Here is a 21,130-nt window from a genome sequence, read left to right on the forward strand (position 1 = left end):
TAGAGTAATGGATTATAACCCACAAATAAAATAGAAAACTGGGAATCCACACTGATGTAAATAAACAAACAAACTGAAATGACTAGGAATGCTTATATAATTTTAAAGTAGCCGTAACATACATATCATTTACACAGGAGGTGACTGAATTGTAGTGAAGAAGCCTGACTGACAGACACCACTATCATCAAGTGATCAAAGTGACCATCCCCAGTCATAGGCAAATCCAAATCCTGTCGCTGATATGCTACAATGGGAAGAGCACAGCATGATGTCCGTGGTATTTCTTTTTTTTTTAATATTTTATTTATTTATTCATGAGAGACAGACAGAGAGAGAGGCAGAGGGAGAAGAAGGTTTCCCACTGAGCAGAGACCCTGACACGGGACTCAATCCCAGGACCCCAGGATCATGACCTGAGTGAAGTCAGACGCTTACCCATCTGAGCCACCCATGTGCCCTGTCCGTGGTATTTCCAATGAAAATGCATAACCTGAGTATATTCTTGAGGAAACACCAAATAAGCTCAAGTTGTGAGATATTCCACACTAAAACAGACTTAATCTTCCTGTGAAGATCATGAAAATTAAAAGACTAAGAGGCCATCGCAAATGGAAGGAGAATTGAGGAGACATAGTAACCAATTGTTATGTGTGATTCTAGACTGGATTCTTCTGCATTACTGGGACATTATTAGAACAACTGGGGAAACCTGAACTAGGTTTGAGGATTTTGATGGTTGCCTCTAAGGGAATGCTCTAGTTCACAGGAATAAACCAATAGTAGTCAGCGGTGATGAGGTCTTATGTCGGCAACTTACTTTCAAAACTGTTGAGGAAATGTTCTCTGTACAGTACTTGCAACTTTTCTAGAAGCTTCAGATTGTTAAAAGTAAAATGTATTGAAAGTTTTACTTGTTTCTTACCAGTTTGGATGCCTTTTACTTCTTGTGTCTGATGCACCTAGGACTTCTAGCACTATGCTGAATAAAGATGGTAAGAATGGTCATGCTTGTCTTGTTCTTAGAGGAAAAGCTCTCAGTTTTTCATCATTGAGTATGATGTTAGTTGTGGGTTTTTCATAAATGGACTTTATTCTGTTGAGGCATGTTCCCTCTAAATCCACTTTGTCAGGGTTTTGTTTTGTTTTTTTAATCATGAATGGATGTTGTACTTTGTCCAGTGCTCTTTCTACATCTATTGGGATGATCATGAGGGTTTTATCCTTTTGTTGATGTGATGTGTCATGTTGATTGACTTCCGAATGTTGAACCACTTATGCATCCCTGCAATAAATTCCACTCAGTCATGGAGAATGTTTTTTAATGGACTGTTGGGTTCAGTTTGCTAATATTTTGTTGAGGATCTTTGCATCTATGTTCATCAGAGATACTGGCCTACAGTTTTCTTCTTTTGTTGTGTCTTTGTCCGGTTTTGGTATCAGAGTAATGCTGGTGTCATAAGATGAATTTGGAAGTTTTTCTTCCCCTTCTATTTTCTGAAGTAGTTTGAGAAGAAGAGATATTAACACTTTTTAAATGTTAGGTAGAATTCATCTCTGAAGCCATCTGGTGGTGGACCACGTTTATTGGGAATTTTAAATTACTGATTCCACTTCATTGCTCATAATCAGTCTGTTCAAATTTTCTTTTTTTTTCTTGAATCAGTTTTGGAAGGTTATATGTGTCTAAGAACTTATCCACTTCTTCTAGGTTGTCCAATTTGTTGACATCTTATTTTTCACAATTATCTCTTATAATCCTTTGTACTTCTGTGGCGTTGGTCATTATATCTCCTCTTTTGTTTCTGATTTCTGTTTATTTGAGTCCTCTCTTTTTTTTTCTTGACCAGTTTGGTGGAAGGTATTTTTATCCTTGCAAAGAACAAGCTCCTATTAATTAATTGAATTCGAATAATGAAAAAAAGAACCAACTCCTGGTTTCATTGATCTTTTCTATTGTGGGTGGCTTTTTTTGGACTCAATTTCATTTATTTCAGCTCTAATCTTTATTATTTCCTTCTTTCTACATGACATGAGACTATATATAGAAAAACCAAAAGACTTTACCTGAAAACTACCAGAATGAGTAAATGATTTCAGTAAAGTCACAGGATACAAAATTAATACAGAACACTGTTGCATTTCTATACACTAATGAAATAGCAGAAAGAAAAAAAATTAAAAACAATCCCATTTATGATTACATCAAAAAAAATAAAATTCCTAGGAATAAACCAAGGAGATGAAAGACCTATATTCCAAAAACTATAAAACACTGATGTAACAAATTGGCAATGACACAAATAAATAGAAAGATATTCCATGCTCATGGACTGGAAGAACCGATATTGTTTTGCTTTGTTTTTTTGAAGATTTTATTTATTTATTTGACAGACAAAGATCACAAGTAGGCAGAGAGGCAGGCAGAGAGAGAGAGAGGCAGAAGCAGGCTCCCTGCGGAGCAGAGAGCCCAATGCAGGACTCGATCCCAGGACCCCGAGATCATGACCTGAGCTGAAGGCAGAGGCTTAACCCACTGAGCCACCCAGGTGCACTAGAACTGATATTGTTAAAATGTCCATAGTACCTAAAATAATCTACAGATTTAATGCAATCAGTACCAGAATACAAACAACATTTTTCACAGAACTGGAACAAATAATCCTAAAATTTGAATGGAACCACGAAAGACACCAAACAGCCAAAGCAAAACTGGAAGTATCACAATTCTGGATTTCAAGATATATTATATAGCTATAGCATGCAAACAGTATGGTACCTGCACAAAAATAGACACATAGATCAAGGGAACAGAATAGAGTCCAGAAATAAACCCATGCTTATATGGTCAATTAATCTATGACAAAGGAAGGAAGAATATACAATAGGGAAAAGACAATCTCTTCAACAAATGATGTTGGGAAAACTGGACAGCAACATGCAAAAGAATGAACCTGGACCACTTTCTTACACCATGCTCAAAAATAAACACAAAATGGATTAAAGACCTAAATATGATACCTGAAACTATAAAACTCCTTGAAGAAAACATAGGCAGTAATTTCTTTGACATTAGCCATGGAAGCATTTTTCTAGATATGTCTCCCCAGACAAGAAAAATAAAACAAAATTAAACTATTAGGACTATGCTAAAATAAAAAGCTTTTGCACAGTGAAGGAAACCATCAATAAAACGACAAGGCAACCTACTGAATGGGAGAAGATATGTGCAAATGATATATCTGAAAAGGGGTTAATATCCAAAGTATACAAAGAACTTATGCAACTCAACATCAAAAAGACAAATCATCTGATTTAAGAATGGGCAAAAGATATGAACAGACATTTCTCCAAAGAAGACATACAGATGTCAACAAACACATGAAAAGATGCTCAGCATCATGGGTCATCAGGGAAATGCAAATCAAAACCACAATGAGATATCACCTCACCCTTGCCAGAATGGCTAAAATCAAATGCACAAGAAACAACAAGTTTTGGAACCCTCATGCACTATTGGTAGGAATGCAAATTGGTATAACCACTGTGAAAAACAGTATGGAGTTCCTTAAAAAATTAAAAATAGAATTACCACATGATACGGTAATTCCACTACTGGGTATTCACCCAAAGAAAATGAAAACACTAATTCCAAAAGACATATGTATCCCTATGTTTATTGTGTTATTTACAATAGCTGAAATATGGAAACAACTCCAGTGTCCATCACTAGATGAACGGTTAAAGAAGTAGTAGATGTACAATGGAATATTACTAAGCCATAAAAAAGAACAAGATCTTGTCATTTGCAAAAAATGGATAGACTTAGGGGGTAGAATGTTAAGTGAAATAAGTTGGAGAAATACACTCATATGTGGAATGTAAGAAACAAAGCAAATGAACAAACAAAGAAAAAAAAAGGCAAACAAAAAATCAGACTTTTAAATACAGAAAACAAACTGGTGGTTGCCAAAGGAGAGGTGGGTGGAGGGATGGATGAAACGAATCAAGCAGATTAAGAGCACACTTATTGTGACAAGCACCGAGTAATGCACGGAACTGTTGAATCATTACATTGTACACCTGAAACTAATATAACACTATGTTAATTACACATCAATAAAAAATAAATAACAAAAGAAGGATATGCTGAATAAAGTATAATGACTATTTAAAGCAAAAATAATACATTATAGGGTTTATAAACACCGGCGATATAATGCATGGCAATAACAGCGGGAAGCACAGGAGAAGGAAAATGAAAACGTATTCTTGTTAGGATATTACCTTATATGTAAAGTGGTAGAAACTTATGTGAAGGTGTAATCTGTGATGAATTGCAAACCCCAGCGCAGCCACTGATAAAGTAAACAAAGAAACTTCAACAGTGAACAGTGTGAGAATTCAAAGACAAAAGAACAGCCGTATCAGTCTAAGAAAGAGCGTGATGTGGCTTAGAAAAACCACTAAGAATAACATATTAATATGACACAAAAAGAGAAATAATTAGGGCAAGAATGCTAGGCTTGGTTATACAGAGCTCTGAAGCTTCTCTCATGGAAAGACTGTACAGACAAAACGGAAGGCAAGCGTCAGGCATAGGAGGGAAATCTCTGATATGTTCCAGGCAAAGGGTTGATATTACCATTATACAAAGAGCTATTACAAACCAGCAAGCAAATTATGGGAATTCCAATTTCAAAATGAACAAGATAGAATAGACACTTTATAAAGAGGAAATCATGGGCGAAAATATCCTTATCCTGGGGCACCTGGGTGGCTCAGTGGGTTAAAGCCTCTGCCTTCAGCTCAGGTCATGATCCCAAGGTCCTGGGATCGAGCCCCGCATCGGGCTCTCTGCTCAGCAGGGAGCCTGCTTCTCCCTCTCTCTCTGCCTGCCTCTCTGCCTACTTGTGATCTGTGTCTGTCAAATAAATAAATAAATAATCTTTTTAAAAAAATATCCTTATCCTAACTCCACGCGATACGTAAAATGCTGGACTAGACATAGACGCATAGACACCCTGTCCCCAAATAAAACTTGAGCTTAATTCTGCACATTCAGCAGGGTGTATTTAACGCATGGGATTTTATAATGTGAAGCTTTCACCGATCAGAATAAGGTGATATTTTATAACTCTTCAATGATTTCTCAGGCAGTCTCACAAAGAAATTATTTATCTATCAAATTAGGAGAGAATATAACTTATAGTTGGAATTATGGCTGATTTTTCAGAGATCAATTCAGTGAATTGTAAGCTGTAACTACATGATTCTCTCTATGAATTCACAATCTAGGGGAAAAGGATACTACAAATATTTCATCTAATTGAAAGGTGCACTAAGACAAGCCCATTTACATCCCAGAGTGAAGGCATCATGTGAAATTTAAAAGATTAGGGATTAAAAATGAAAAAGTGTGTGCTGCAGTAGCTAAAACCTGTTCCACCTTAAATGACAATGTATGCTTGAAGGAGGAATGCCTTCCCTTCTTATTTCCTGCAGCTTTACTTTCTCCACTTTTGATTGCTAGAGTCATCTTACAGCCATCCAAAAGGATGACCTCTAAAAATATGAGTTGAACCCACAGCTAGTTGTAAAAAAACATGTTTCTTTGAAATAGGATTTCCATCATTCATGTCAGGTTTATAAAACCACTCTTTACATAAACATTGTGAAAATGACTAGTTACAATACATGAATTCATACGAACCCGTGAGATCACTCTTTCGGGGAACAGCGAAATGTCACATTCAGGAACCTCGCTTCTAAGAAAGACTTCAGACGCACTGTGTTCAGGAAATAGGAATTCTTCCTTAGCAATGACGTTGCGTTTTAACCTGCTTCTCCATTTCAGCAACTGAAGTTCATGTTTTAATATCTGCCATGAAAATAACCGGCAAATTCCATGTCATCATCGTGAAGGTTAAATGAGATATGTATAGAGCACAGCACTCGACACCATGATAGAACCAAATAAACATTCTGTATTATTGTCATCCCCGCTGTGTAAACTGCCTTTGTCCATAGCAGGGCGATATGCTCCAGACCACCAGAGCATTAGAGATCATTCCCATGTGTTGTCAGACACCAGTGGCCTAGGCAGCAACCTCGATGATGTGGTCCAGCCTCCTCTTTTAGATGAAGAAGCTGAAACCCACAGAGTCAAGGTTCTGGTAATGACTGATGGGATATTTGGGGTATGGAAAGGTGGCGGTTAGCACAGAGATAAAAAAGGAGAGGCAGAGGAAAGCATTTGGGGTCTTGCCTGATTTACTGTTACAAGAAGTCCCCATTCTAATGCTGAATACGTTCCTTAAAACTGCATAATCAAGGGGCGCCTGGGTGGCTCAGTGGGTTGGAGCCTCTGCCTTCAGCTCAGGTCATGATCCCAGGGTCCTGGGATCGAGCCCCACATCAGGCTCTCTGCCTGGCAGGGAGCCTGCTTCCTCCTCTCTCTCTGCCTGCCTCTCTACCTACTTGTGATCTCTGTTTTTCAAATAGATAAATAAAATCTTAAAATAAAAACTGCATGATCGAGAAAAAGCCATAAGGATAAATAAATGTTACACACACACGCATGAGCCTAAGGAAGGGCACACGTTGGAGAAGATTAGTGCATAGAACTGTTCCCTGCGTTCTCTGCGCAGCACACACCAGCCATGCTCACTTCACCCACTTAAGTGAGTGATTGTTAGGCCAAGAAATCACATAGCTAGAAGTAAATGTTTTCTCTAAACACCCAACTAACTGTACAGTATACATCTATATGAAGGATAATACTACGTTATGTGTTATTATTTATATTAATAAGTATCAACTATTGCATGCAACACATTATGCTCAGGGTATGGGGATGATTAAAAAAACAATACTGCCTCCGAGATGTTCAGTTCAAGCGGGTTGTGAACGGGGCAGACTAGTCACGTACAGTTGTTTATTTCGCCATTAGACAATCACTGATCAGGCTTGGCGGGAGCCAGGATCAAAATGCTAGCTTAGTGCACAGTGTCAAAAATCACTGAACAGGGGCGCCTGGGTGGCTCAGTCAAGGAAGCATCTGACTCTTGATTTTGGCTCAGGTCTTGATTTCGGGGTCTTGAGATCAAGCCCCACATCAGGCTCCCTGCTCAGTGGGGGGTCTACTTGAGAGTCCTTGTCTCTCTCTCCCTCTGCCCATCCTGCCTCTCCCAATGCTCTCTCTCTCTCTGTCAAATAAATCTAAAAAGAAAGAAAGAAGGAGGGAAGGAAGGAAAGAAAGAGAAAGAAGGGAAGAAGGTAAGAAAGAGAAAGAAGGGAAGAAAGAAAGAAAGAAAGAAAGAAAGAAAGAAAGAAAGAAAGAAAGAAAGGAAGGAAGGAAGGAAGGAAGGAAGGAAGGAAAGGAAGGAAGGAAGGAAGGAAGGAAGGAAGGAAGGAAGGAAGGAAGAAAGAAAGAGAGAGAGAGAGAAAGGGAGGCAGGAAGGACAGACAAGCGAGCACTGAACAAGCAGACTAAAACAGTGGTTACCTAAAGTGTAACTGTTGAACTGGCAACACTGAACATGAACTAGTAACATTGAACGTGTACTCCACAAATGCTAGAGGACATCCTAGAAGAACACCATGATACCAGTAGGGGACAGATTTGCAGAGAGCAAGAACTGTGCTTTATGCATCTCAGTGTCCTCTGTAGACTCTAGCACTGTTTCCAGCATAAATCTTTGTATACCCTCTTGGTACATGTATAGTATCATCAGTGTCAGTGTATGAACCCGTTAGTGGTGGGAGGGCATTGATCCTGCCCTCCACCGGGTGATGACTAAACAGGGAGTTTAATTTCTTATTTTTCTCTTTCTTATTTATCCCGACTTTGTCTTTCAAGACTATTGATAAAACATTACCTATGAAGTAATATAACTAAAAAAAATCCATTTTTCTATGTCTGATCCTAATAGTTACTGTGAGTGTTCTAAAACAACATTAAGTAATAATGTATTAACAGCTTAAGCAAACTTAAATATTTTTAAGTTTGGAGGAATTTGCTTGGGTCCTCTATTTTCATTGCTTTAATTAAAGTGTCCCAGTTAAGAACGATCCTTTAGTTTAGCAATTTGAAGATTTTTATTTATTTATTTATTTATTTATTTGACAGACAGAGATCACAAGTAGGCAGAGAAGCAGGCAGAGAGAGAGGGAAGTGGGCTCCCTGCTGAGCAGAGAGCCCGATGCGGGGCTCAATCCCAGGACTCTGGGATCATGACCTGAGCCGAAGGCAGAGGTTTTAACCCACTGAGCCACCCAGGCAACCCCCATAAGTTTAGCAATTTAGTAATTTTTTAAATAATTTATATTAAAATTATAATTTATTATATTGAAGGTTGAAAAAGAATAACAATCTAACCTTATCTAGGACGGAAAAAATTTATTCAATCTTTGTCATATCAAATGGTTTCTCTTCCATTTTAAATTCTTTTTTTTTTAAGATTTTATTTATTTTTATTTAACAGAGAGATCACAAGTAGGCAGAGAGGCAGGCAAAGAGAGAGAGGAAGAAGCAGGTTCCCTGCTGAGCAGAGAGCTGGATTCAGGGCTCGATCCCAGGACCCTGGGACCATGACCTGAGCCAAAGGCAGAGGCTTTAACCCCTTGAGCCACCCAGGCACCCCTCTCTTCTATTTTAGACATCTATATCTATCTAAACACTTACTTCAACAAAATTCTTCGTTTTTACCAATAACTTTAAACAAAATGTTGAAATTTTTTCTCAGTGTTCAGAGTTGAAATGAAACAACAGAATTTATTAGAAAATATTTTTCGTAGCTGAAGGAAAATTTAAATTATTCAATTAAAAGAATAAAGACCCCATCAAAATTATATAATATTGGGGCACCTGGGTGGCTCAGTCCGTTAAGCACCTGTCTTCAGCTCAGTTCATGGTCTCAGGGTCCTGGGATGGAGCCCCCCCACCGAGCCGTGCCTCTGGCTCCCCACTCAGCAGGAAGTCTGCTTCTCCTCCTCCCTCTCACTCTGTCTCTCCACCCCGTCCATGCACACACACGCATGCTCTCTCTCAAATAAATAAGTAAAATCTTTTTTTTAAGTGCCTAATATTCAATATTTTCACACTTTCATGCATGGCATTATTATCTGAAGCAACATCAATAGAACAACCAAATTCAGTTTCTAAACAAATTAAGTTTCCGAGATACCATACCAGCTCCTCTTCTCTCTTCTTATACTTATGTTGAACTTCATCCCGCCACCTGGTTAGGATAGCCAGTAGCTTGTAACGGCGGCACATCGTCCGTATCCGCACTAGTGTGACTAAAGAAAAGTTATTCGATGATTGTATATATATAAAGATGTTTCCTAAAAACAATGTTTAATATTCTATCATGTTTATAATACAAACTAATATTGTGTCTGGTGGGTTTTGTTTGATTTTAATTATATCTAAAATTAATTACTTTCGGCAGCAGTACATCTCTACTCCTGAAACTTTATTAACCTGTAAACATCACATTTGCCCTTGGAAATTGAGATGGAGGGATGCCTGGGGTGACTCAGCTGGTTAAGCGTTTGCCTTTAGCTCAGGTCATGATCACCTGGTCCTGGGATCGAGTGCCACATCGGGATCCCTGCTCAGTGGGAAGCCTGCTTCTCCCTCTCTCGTGCATGCTTCTCTCTCTCTCAACTCCCCCTGCTTGTGTTCCCTCTCTCGCTGTATCTCTCTATCAAATAAATAAATAAAATCTTAAAAAAATAAAAATAAAGATGTAATAGATGTAATAACACATCAGGATATATATAGGATACATATCTTTTCTTTTTTTAATCAAACTGTTCTTTATAAAACCAGAACTCCTAAACTTAATCATAGAAATACAATTATAAGGTAGTATTCTGATTTAGTTAAATGCCCTATGATTAAATAAATTGCTCCATTTTATGTTTTAACCAAGGGTCCAAAGCTCAAATACAGGGGTCAGGCCAGGAAGAAGGATGACTAAGGCAGGCCCTGGGGACACCAATGAAGAGGGCATTGGCTTCTTTTTTTTTTTACTTTTTTTTTTTTTTTAAGATTTTGCTTATTTATTTGACAGAGATCACAAGTAGGCAGAGAGGCAGGCAGAAGAGAGAGGAGGAAGCAGGCTCCCCGATCCCAGGACCCTGAGATCATGACCTATGCCGAAAGCAGAGGCTTTAATCCACTGAGCCACCCAGGTGCCCCGAGGGCACTGGCTTCTTAAGGAAGCCAGTTGCTTCCTTTCTGAATTAGAGGCCCATCAATCTTACTTTAAAACCTTCAGAGGGCACCTGGGGGTCATTCAACTCTTGATTACCACTCTGGTTGCGATCTCAGGTTCATGAGATGGAGTCCCACCTCAGGGTATGGAGTCTGCTTAGGATTCTCTCTCCCTCTCCCACTTCCCCTCCCCAACCCCCATGCTCCCATGTGCACGCTCTCTCTTTCTCTCTCTCTCTCTCCCTCTCTAAAAAAAAAGAAGAAAAAAAAACCTTCAGAGGGCTCACTGTGACTGAGGTACCAATAGTAACTGATCAAGAGGAGATGATTCTCTGATTTGCAACAGCCATAAACCAGTATTTGGTAAGTGGCAAAAATCTGAGCAAAAGGCTGGGGTTCCCTATTCCTGCCTCAAAGATCATGTACATGCCCTCTCTATTTTTTACAACTATCAAGGATTTAAGGAAAGGAAAATGCATTTTCTTTGTTTCCTCATGTATCCATTAAATGAAATATCTCTAAGGAATGGAAAATTCTCTGCAAGAAATAGTCAGTTTTGGTACCTATCATATACCAGCTTTCTCTGAGTAAAAATGATGATAGTAGATCTCTATTTATATTTGTACATATATCACACAAATCCATACAGAATTTTTATTTCAAACATGCCTGTTTTCTGTTACAAGAAAACCCTTTGAGACAAATCTCATTTAAATGTAAGACATTTAATTAGTGGCTTTTCATGACATTTCATGACAGTTCTCTAGACATAATAATAAATTCTCAGTAAAAACTGTTTAATCTTTTGTTAAGATTTTTATTTATTTATTTATTTGACACAGAGAGAGAGAGAGAGAGAGAGAGAGATCACAAGTAGGCAGAGAGGCAGGCAGAGCGAGAGGGAGAAGCAGGTTCCCCGCTGAGCAGAGAGCTCTATGCAGGGCTCCATCTCAGGATCCTGAGATCATGACCTGAGCTTAAGGCAGAGGCTTAACCCTCTGAGCCGCCCAGCCACCCGCAAACTGCTTAATTGTTAAGTGTGTTGATTCTTTGTATAAGCAATACAAAAACTAACCGTTACTATGCAAGGATTTACCTGTAAGTAGTTTTTTTTGACCTTCTGTATAAGAGTGCCAGAGACGAAAGAAGTATTTTTGAAGTCTGAAATTGTCATATTCCCTCGCTTTTTCCATCTTTTCAGCCAGAAGTTCATCTTCATTTATAAGAGGTATTGCTATGTCTCTCCATGTGCTATAGGCAGTAAATACAGAAAAATAGTATTTTGATAATATCAGTGGCAATACATTCCTAATAAATGGAGAAGGAGAAGGAGTAACAATACCTCCTTTATTGCTTCAAATACCAAAGCATAGAAAGAAATTGTTTGATTATTGTTACTGTTCTAGCTACTTCTAGTGTTTCCTTTGAGCTTGTACTTCCCTTTGCTATATTTCTAAAACCCAGTAAAGGTCTGAAATTCGGAAGGTATTTTTTGTAACCTGTTTTTTTTCAAAACCCATTTAGAGGCAAAACTAGACCTGACCTAAAGTAATTTTACCTCAGGGCGCCTGGGTGGCTCGGCTGATTGAACATCCAGCTCTAGATTTCAGCTCAAGTCATGATCTTGGGGTCCTGGGTTCAAGCCCCACAACAGGCTCTACACTCAGTGCAGATTCTCTCTCCCTCTCCCTGCTCCCCTCACACTCTCTCTCTCTAAAATAAATAAATAAAGCTTAAAAGTAAACAAATAAAAATTTAAAAACCTAAAGTAATTTTGCATCAAAAACTCTCTGGACTTGACACATAGCTATTCGTAGTCTTTTTAAAATTTCATTTCATAGACATTTCATTTTATATACATATATAACATATGTAATAGAAATACTAATATGTTTTAATATGTTTGGTTCCAACATGCTGCCCCAGACACCACTGAAGATGTTATATAATACATAGAATGTGTAGAAATTACCTCTGTAAATTTTTTTTAAGAAAAAGAATCTAAATTTCGAAACATATCTCCAAGGGTTTCAGATGAAGGGATTGTAGACTTACACTTCGAAAAAAAGCAATACCTTGAAGAAGTAAAGAACGTATTTTAACTAAGTAAAGGCTAAATAAAAATAAAAGAAATATAGAATGCAAAATGGTGGAAACATGATTAAATAGATAAAATCAGAATGGCCAAAAATGAGTTGTTCTTCCTATAGAGAATATTAAGAATAAAAACACAAAGGAATAGGATGCGAAAATCACATTCTTACCAAAAGTGGGTCTTTACTAAATGTCCAGTATAAAAAGTGCATGCTTTTATCATCAATTCCGGAGTCATCTAAAGTAAATAAATAAATTAAATAGCACACATTAGAAATAAATGGAATGCAGAGGCCAACTCCAGAAGATACAGAGGAAAATGAGAGCAATATTTGCATTGGGCAGTAGGGAGATGGAAACAGATTAGAAGAACTATAGGCCATTTATATATTTTGTAACTTTATTGTGTATGTCCATTATCTGTTTTTCAAACATTAAAATCACAACTTAAAATTTTCTCTATACATTATATTGTATTTACTTTAAAGCATTTTAAGTAGATCTATGGTACTATTATTGTCAGGTGTATTGTTAGGAGTATAGAGTTGTGGGTCTGCTGGTCACCATTAAACTGAAAGATTTTGCATTCTCAAGAGTATAAAATGAAATTTTCTTTAAAAAAAAAAAGCTGGGGTGCCTGGGTGGCTCAGTGGGTTAAGCCGCTGCCTTCGGCTCAGGTCATGATCTCGGGGTCCTGGGATCGAGTCCCGCATCGGGCTCTCTGCTCAGCAGGAAGCCTGCTTCCCTTCCTCTCTCTCTGCCTGTCTCTCTGCCTACTTGTGATCTCTCTCTGTCAAATAAATAAATAAAAATCTTTAAAAAAAAAAAAAAAAGCTTGCCTCACCAAACAGTAATAGGAAAGCCACATAAATTAAAATTTTGGAATACGCTGAAAGAGATGCAAATTAATTGATCACTTGCAACTGTTCACCATAACATATGTTAACGTGTGCGAACAGCTAACTGAGGATTCCTGAAATCATCTGTACCTTCTGTGCCTTCTTTAATGGGTAAGATAATATCATATTAACACATTTGTTATATGTACATGGTACTGTGAAGTGCTAATGGTGTTATTTTTTCTCAGGTTATCACCACCTTGTTTGTCAAACATGTGGCCACATCTGTTTGGTTCAAATCTATACCAACTGCCCAGAACTCTGAATTCTGATTTTCAAAGACAAATGTTTTTCTCCTTTGCACACTGCTGTCAATGCTTTGTTGAGTTCACAGATACAACACACACACGTTAATCATGGGGCTATTTTAAGCGTATAACAAAGGCCCATCAACCCCCTGATATTCTGCCTGATGTTCAATGACATTTGGAAATCATCAGCTTGATGGCGATTATATGCAGATTATTCTTGTGGTGAGGGAGATCATAAATCATTGAAGTCATTTTACTAAAATGACAGAATTGTACTAAATTCTGATTTTCATAAGCGAAAGGAATCCAGACGAACAAAGTAGAAGTATTGGGGATATCACAGCAAGGTAGAGCTAAAACCAGGAAAGGAATGAAAATGGCAGAAGTAAAGACAAATTTCATCTACAATACGATTTTCTTGCTCTGCCATTAGCTGCTAAATTTCCTAAGATTAAGCTTTTTTCTCTAGAGGATATAACCTGGAAAGAACTATATAAATATCTATAGTAAATGGCATAGTTCATTTTTAAATGAGCATATTACATGATCAAATGAATGAAAACAAAAATTATTCAGTCAGTAACTCTTGAACTCGAGTTTTCTAATAATCAACTCTTTAAATCAGCATAAAAGTGTTTTTTCAATTCTATTCTTGAAAGAAGTTAATGTCCTCATGAATCCACACAGAGTTTATATTCCGGAAGAGTTTGTCATTCTAATATTCTTTTATCAAGAGTTCCTTTCCCTAAGTTCTTTTTTTAAATTTTTTAAAAAGATTTTATTTATTTGAGAGAGAGAGAGAGAGCAGGAGCAGTGGGAGGGTCAGGAGGGAGAAGCCAGCTCCTCCTTGAATAGGAAACCCTATACAGGGCTCAATCCCAGGGCCCTGAGATCAGGACTTGAGCTGAAGGCAGACCCTTAACCAACTGAGCCATCCAGGCACCCCTCCTTTCCCTAAATTCTTATTTTAATTTCACATATATTGTTCTCCCAACAAAACAAAACAAAAACACTAATAGAATGAAAATAGCCACGGTTTTTCCTCATTGTTGGCATCCTCTTGTTTTCTCCAGAGGGAAAATAGCTTTAAGAAAGTGTCACTGGGTGCTCAACGGGGACTCTGCTTCTCCCTCTCCCACTCCTCCCCAGTTGCTGTCCTCTGTCTCTTTCTCAAATAAATAAAATCTTTTTTTTAAATAAAAGACAGAGTATGTGTGTCAAGGCACTGACCTGCAGTAAAGGCTCAAGCCCAGGAATGCCCCACCCCCACTTGGGGCCACGCATGCATCAGCGCCACTGGGGCTCAGCAGCACCTCTGGCCAGTCTCACCATCAGACACATGCAGGGACACTCAGTCACGTGGTTCTACTTCCACCGTTCAACATCTTCACTATGCTCCAGCAACATGCTACTTGAAATATTTGTATTTATTATTATTATTTATTACCATTGTATTATTATTATTTATGTATTATCATTGTTGCAATATACTTGACATATTTCTATTAGTTCAGGTGTATAACAAAGTGATTTAAAAATTCTATATATTACTCAGTGCTTACCACAACTAGTGTGGTAAACATCTGTCATCATACAAGATTTTCACAATGATATTGACTAGATTCCCTATGCTGTGCTTTTCATCTCCATGACTTATTAATTTTCTAAGTCGGAGCTTATATGTCTTAATTCCCTCTGCCACTTCACCTATTCCCCACACACCTCACCTCTGGCAACTATCAGTTTTTTCGCTGAATGTAGGACTCTGTTTCTGTTTTTTGTTCGTTCATTTGTTTGTTAAACAAAATTAATTTGTTAAATTATTAATTTGTTTTAAAAATACCATCATTTCTCCTGGGGTTTTTTTGGAGTCCACATGTAAGTGAATTCATATGGCTTTTGTCTTCTCTAAGTTACTTCCCTTAGCATAACAGCCTCTGGGTCCATCTGTGTTGTCGCAAATAGCAAGATCTCATTCTTTTCAAATGGCTGGATAATATGCCTTCATATATATTCATACCACCATTTATCTTTATCCATTTATCTATTGATGGACACTTGGGTTGCTTCCATATTTTGGCTAGTATAAATAATGCTTCAGTAAACATAGGGGTACACATATCTTTTCAAATTAGTGTTTTCATTTTCTTCAAATAAATAATCACAAGTGGAATTAATAGATTATATGGTATTTTTAATTTTTTTGCAGAACCTCTGTACTGTTTTCCACATTAGTTGCACCAATTTACATTCGCACCAACAGTGCACAGGGCTTCTCTTTTCTTCACATCCTCATCAACGCTTGTAATTTCTTGTTTTCTTGATACGAGCCATTCTGACTGGTGTGCGGTGGTATCTCATTGTGGTTTTGATTTGCATTTCCCTGATGATGAGTGATGTTGAGCATCTTTTCACGCATATGCTGGCCATCTGTATGTCGTTTTTGGAAAAATGTTTATTCAGATCCTCTGCCCATTTTTAATTGGAGTATTTGTGTTGGGTCTTTTGGTGTTGGGTTGTACAAATTCTTTATATATTTTGGATTTTAAGCCCTATCAGGCATGTCATTTGCAAATATCTTCTCTCCTTCAGGAAGTTACCTCTCCATTTCGTTGTTAGTTTCCTTTGTTGTGCAAAACTTTTTATTTTGGTGTACTCCCAGAAGTTTATTTTTGCTTTTACTTCCTTTGCCTGAGAAGACTCCATAAACATGTTGCTAAGGTTATTGTCTAAGAGATTACTGCCTGTTTTCTCTTAGAAGTTTTATGATTTCAAGTGTCACATTTAGGTTTTTAATCCATTTTGAGTCTATGTTTGTACATGGTGTAAGAAAGTGGTTCAGTTTCATTCTTTTACATGTAGCTGTTCAGTTTTCCCAAAACCATTTGTTGAAGAGACTGTCTTTTCCCCATTGTACATCCTGCTCTCTAAACTATACTTTCATGGTTCATTTCTATAGTTTGTATATTCCTGCCTCCTTTGTCACAGTTTGACAGTGTAACTGTGGGTTTATTTCTGGACTCTCTATCCTATTCCCTTTATCCATGGGTCTACGTTTGTGCCAGTACCATACTGTTTTGATTGCAATAGCTTTGTAATATATCTTAAAATCTGAGATTGTGGTACCTCCAGCTTTGCTCTTTCCCAAGATTGCTTTGGCTATTCAAGGTCTTTTGTGGTTCCATACACATTTTAGTATTACTCCAGTTTTATTTAAAAAAAATGCTGTTTGTACTTTGATAGAGATTGCATTGACTGTAGATTTCTTTGACTATTATGGACATTTTAAGATTACTTCTTCCAATCCATGAGCATGGTATGTCTTTCCATTTGTGTCATCTTCAATTTCTTTCATTGATGTCTTATAGTTTTCAGAGTATAAGTCTTTCACCTCCTGGGTTAAGTTTATTTATAGGTTATTTATTCTTTTGATGCAATTGTAAGTAGAATTTTTTTTTATTATTATTATTTCTATTTCCGCTACTGTGTTATTATACTGTGTATACAAATGCAACAGATTTCACTATATCAGTTTTCTATCCTGCAACTTTAGTGAATTCATTTATTAATCCTAATATTGTTTTGGTGGAATCCTGTGGTTTTCTACATATAGTCTGATGTCATCTGCAAACAGTGACAGTTTTACTTCTTCCTCACCAATTTGGATGCCTTTTATTTCTTTTTCTTGTCTGATTGCTGTGGCTAGGACTTTCAGTACTTTGTTGAATAAAAGTAGTGAAAGTAGACATCTTTGTCTTTTTCCTGATCTTAGAGAGTGGCTTTCAGTTTTCACCACTGAGTATGTAGCTATGGGTTTTTCATATGTAGCCTTTATTATGTTGAGGAGTGTTTCCTGTATACCCAGTTTGTTGACAGTTTTATCATAAATAGATATGTATTTTGTCGAATACTTTTGCATCTATTGAGATAATCATGTGGTTTTTATCCTTCTTCTTGTTAATGTGATGCATCATTTTATTTATTTATTTGACAGACAGAGATCACAAGTAGGCAGAGAGACAGGCAGAGAGAGAGGGGAGGAAGCAGGCTCCCTGCTGAGCAGAGAGCCCGATGTGAGGCTCGATCCCAGGACCCTGGGATCATGACCTGAGCCGAAGGCAGAGGCTTTAACTCACTGAGCCAGCCAGGCGCCCCTGTGATGCATCATTTTTGATTGATTTACTAAGATTGCATCCCTGGAATAAATCCCACTTGATTTTAGTGATCGATCCCTTGAATGTAAGATTGAATGAGGTTTGCTAATATTTTGTTAGGGACTTTTGCATGTATGTTCCCCAGGAATATTGGCCTGTAGTTTTCTCTTTTTGCAGTGCCTTTGTCTGGTTTTGGTATCAGATTAATGTTGGTCTCATAGAATGAATTTAAAGCATTCTTTCTTCTTCCACTTTCTGGAATAGAACATCTCTAAATGTGTGGTAGAAGTCACCTAAAAAACCATCTAGTCCCGGACTTCCATTAGTTGGGAGTTTTTGGATTATTGATTCAATTAAATTTCATTACTAGTAATTGGTCTACTCAAGTTTGCTATTATTTTCTGATTCAGTTTTGGGAGATTGTATGTTTCTAGGAATTTGTCCATTTCTTCCAAGCTGTCCAATATTTTGGCATATAATTTTCATAATATTCTCATATCCTTTGTATTTCTGTGATGTTTGTTATTTCTCCTCTTTCATTTCTAAAAATATTTACTTGCATCCTCTTTTTTTCTTAATGAAACTTGCTAAAGGTTTATCAATTTTGTTTAGCTATTCAAAGAATCAGCTCTTGCATTCATTGATCTTTTCTATTGATTTTTTTTTTTTTTTTACTCTCTCTCATTTATTTCTGTTCAAATCTTTATTATTTCCTTCCTTCTACTAATTTGGACTTTGGTTTTGTTAGTCTTCTTTTTTTGTTGTTGTTCTTTTCGGTATAAAGTTAGATTGTTTATTTAAGATTTTTCTTGTTTCTTGAGGTAGGTCTCTATTATTGTAAATTTTTCTCTTGGAACTACTTTTGGTGTATCCCAAAGATTTTGCACCATTGTTTTTCCATTTTCGTTTGTCTCTATGTATTTTTTTATTTTTGGTGTTTGGGGTTTTTTTTTTAAGATTTTATTTATTTATTTGACAGAGAGATCACAAGTAGGCAGAGTGGCAGGCGGGGGAGGGTGGGAAGCAGGCTCCCCACTGAGCAGAGAGCCCAATCTAGGGCTGGATCCCGGGACCCTGGAATCATGATCTGAGCCAAGGGCAGAGGCTTTAACCCACTTAGTCACCCAGCACCCCTATTTTTTAATTTCTAATTTGATTTCTTCTTTGACCTATTGCCTCTTTAGTAACACAATGTTTAGCCTCCATGTGTTTGTGTTTTTTCCAGGTTTTCTTTTCTTGTAACAGACTTCTAGTTTCATATCATTGTGATTAGAAAAGATGCTTGATACGATTTCAATCTTCTTAAACTTATTAAAGTGGCATATTATCTATCCTAGAGAATGACCCATGTGTTTTTGAAAAGAATGTGTATTCTGTTGTTTTTGGTTGAGATGTTCTGTGTATATCTCTTGAGTTCATCTGGTCTAATGTATTGGTTAGAGCCGCTGTTTCCTTATGGATTTTCTGTCTGGACGATCTATCAATTAATGTATGTGAGGTGTTAAATTCCCCTAATATTACTGGCAATCTCCCTTTATGTCTGTTAATGTTTACTTTATGTATTTAGTATTTATGTATGTTGTGTACATAATATTTACAATAGCATTCCCTGGTTGGATTGATCCTTTTAGCATTGTGTAAAACCCTTCTTTTTGTTGTTGTTGTTGTTGTTGTTGTTGTTGTTGTTCTTCTTCTTCTTCTTCTTCTTCTTCTTGCAGTCTTAGTTTAAAGTCTATTTTGTCTGTTATAAGTGTTGTGACCCTGGTTTGTGTTTTGTTTTGTTTTTCACTTCCATTTGCATGGAATATCTTTTTCTGGCCCTTTACTTTCCATGGGTATGTATCTTTAGGTCTAAACTGAATCTTTTGTAGGCAGAATATTGAGGGGTCCTATTTTTTTATCCATTTGGTTGCACTTTTTTTTTTATTAATTGGTGCATTAATCCATTTACATTTAAAGTAATTATTGATAGGTATGTACTTATTGCCATTTTGTTAATTGTTTTCTAGTTGTGTTTGTAGTTATTCTCTATTCCTCTCTTCTCTTGCTTTCTTTCCTTATGGTTTCATGTCTTTCTTTAGTGTTATGCTTGGATTCTTTTCTCTTTACTTTTTGTGTATCTATTACAGGCTGTTGATTTGTGGTTACCACGAGGTTCATATAAAACACTGTATGCATATAATAGTCTATAGGAAGGTGATGAAGGCTTAAGTTTGAACACATTCTGAAAGCACTGAATTTTTACTCCCCATTCACATTTTATGCATCTCACATCATATTTTACATCTTTTTACTTTGTGTATTCCCTGACTAATTATAGATATAATTGATCTTACTACTTTTGTGTTTTAACTCCATATTGGCTTTATAAGTAATTAATCTACTATCTTTATTATATGTTTGCTTTTACTAGTGAAATTTTTTCCTTTCCTAATTTTCTTACTTCTAGGCATGGTCTTTTCTTTCTAAGTAAAGAATTCCATTTAACATTTCTTGTAAGAGAAATGTTAATGTTCATCACCACGGTTTGGTGGTGATGAATTCCTCTAAGTTTTATTTAGCTAGGTAGCTTTTAACTCACTTTCAATCGAATGATAATTTTGCCAGGTAGAGTATTGTCGGTTGTAGTGTTTTTCCCTTCAGCACTTAGATTATTTCATGCTATTTTTTTCTGACCTACAAAGTTTCTGCTAAAAAATCAGCTGATAACCTTATGGATTGTTTCTGGCATGTAATTGTTTGATTTCTCCTTCTATATTTGAAGTTTTCTTTTCATTTTTACATTTTGCCATTTTAATTATTATGTGTCTTCATGTGGAATTCTTTGGGTTCATCTTCTTTGAGGCTCTCTTTGCCTCCTGGACCTGGATGTCTATTGCCTTCCCCCAGGTTAGGTAAGTTTCAGCTATTATTTCTTCAAATAAAATTTTTTACCCCTTTCTTTCTTCTCTTTCTGGGATCCCTATAATGTAAATGTAGCTATATTTGATGATGTTGCAGAGGTCTCTTAACTTATTTGCATCTCTATTATTGTTTTTCTTTTTGCTATTCAGCTTTGTTGCTTCCCACTACCCAGTGGGTTCCTGATCCTTTTTATTTTTATTTTTTTATTTTTTCAGAAAGGGAGAGCATGAGTTGGGGGGAGGGACAGAGGGAGAGAGAGAATCTTAAGAAGGCTCCATGACCAGCAAGAGCCCCAATATAGGGCTTGATCATATGACCCTGAGATCATGACCCAAGCCAAAATCTAGAGTCAGACACTTAATGAACTTAGCCCCCCAGATGCCCCACTGACCCATTTTTCTGCATCATTTAATCTGATGTTGACTCCCTCTAGTGTATTTTTCATCTCAATTATTATATAGTTCAGCTCCGACTGGTTTTTGTATTTCTTATCTCTGTTGAAGTTCTCATTGAGTTTACTCACTCTTCTCTCCAGTCCAGTAAGTATCTTATGATCATTATTTTGGTCTTTATTAAGTGTATTGCTTATCTCCATGTAGTTTA

At 36.9% G+C, this 21,130-nt stretch overlaps 1 protein-coding gene across 3 annotated transcripts in view; it reads right to left on the reverse strand.

Moving 5' to 3' along the window:
- FBXL13 (F-box and leucine rich repeat protein 13) overlaps positions 1-21,130 on the reverse strand; it is a 236,611-nt gene that overhangs the window by 189,211 nt on the left and 26,270 nt on the right. For 2 of the 3 annotated variants that reach the window (XM_032873295.1, XM_032873294.1), the window contains exons 1-2: positions 11,322-11,437; positions 5,714-5,881 (exon numbers count right to left, since the gene is read on the reverse strand). In XM_032873295.1, coding sequence (XP_032729186.1) covers positions 5,714-5,881; positions 11,322-11,399 — 246 coding nt within the window. In that variant the 5' untranslated portion in view covers positions 11,400-11,437. Of the gene's footprint in view, positions 1-5,713; positions 5,882-9,193; positions 9,304-11,321; positions 11,477-12,489; positions 12,558-21,130 lie in introns of those variants that run through there. The other variant, XM_032873296.1, reaches the window with a different exon arrangement.

This window comes from Lontra canadensis, unplaced genomic scaffold (assembly GCF_010015895.1).
Source record: "Lontra canadensis isolate GAN:19392208 unplaced genomic scaffold, GSC_riverotter_1.0 scaffold48, whole genome shotgun sequence".
Classification (NCBI taxonomy): domain Eukaryota; kingdom Metazoa; phylum Chordata; class Mammalia; order Carnivora; family Mustelidae; genus Lontra; species Lontra canadensis.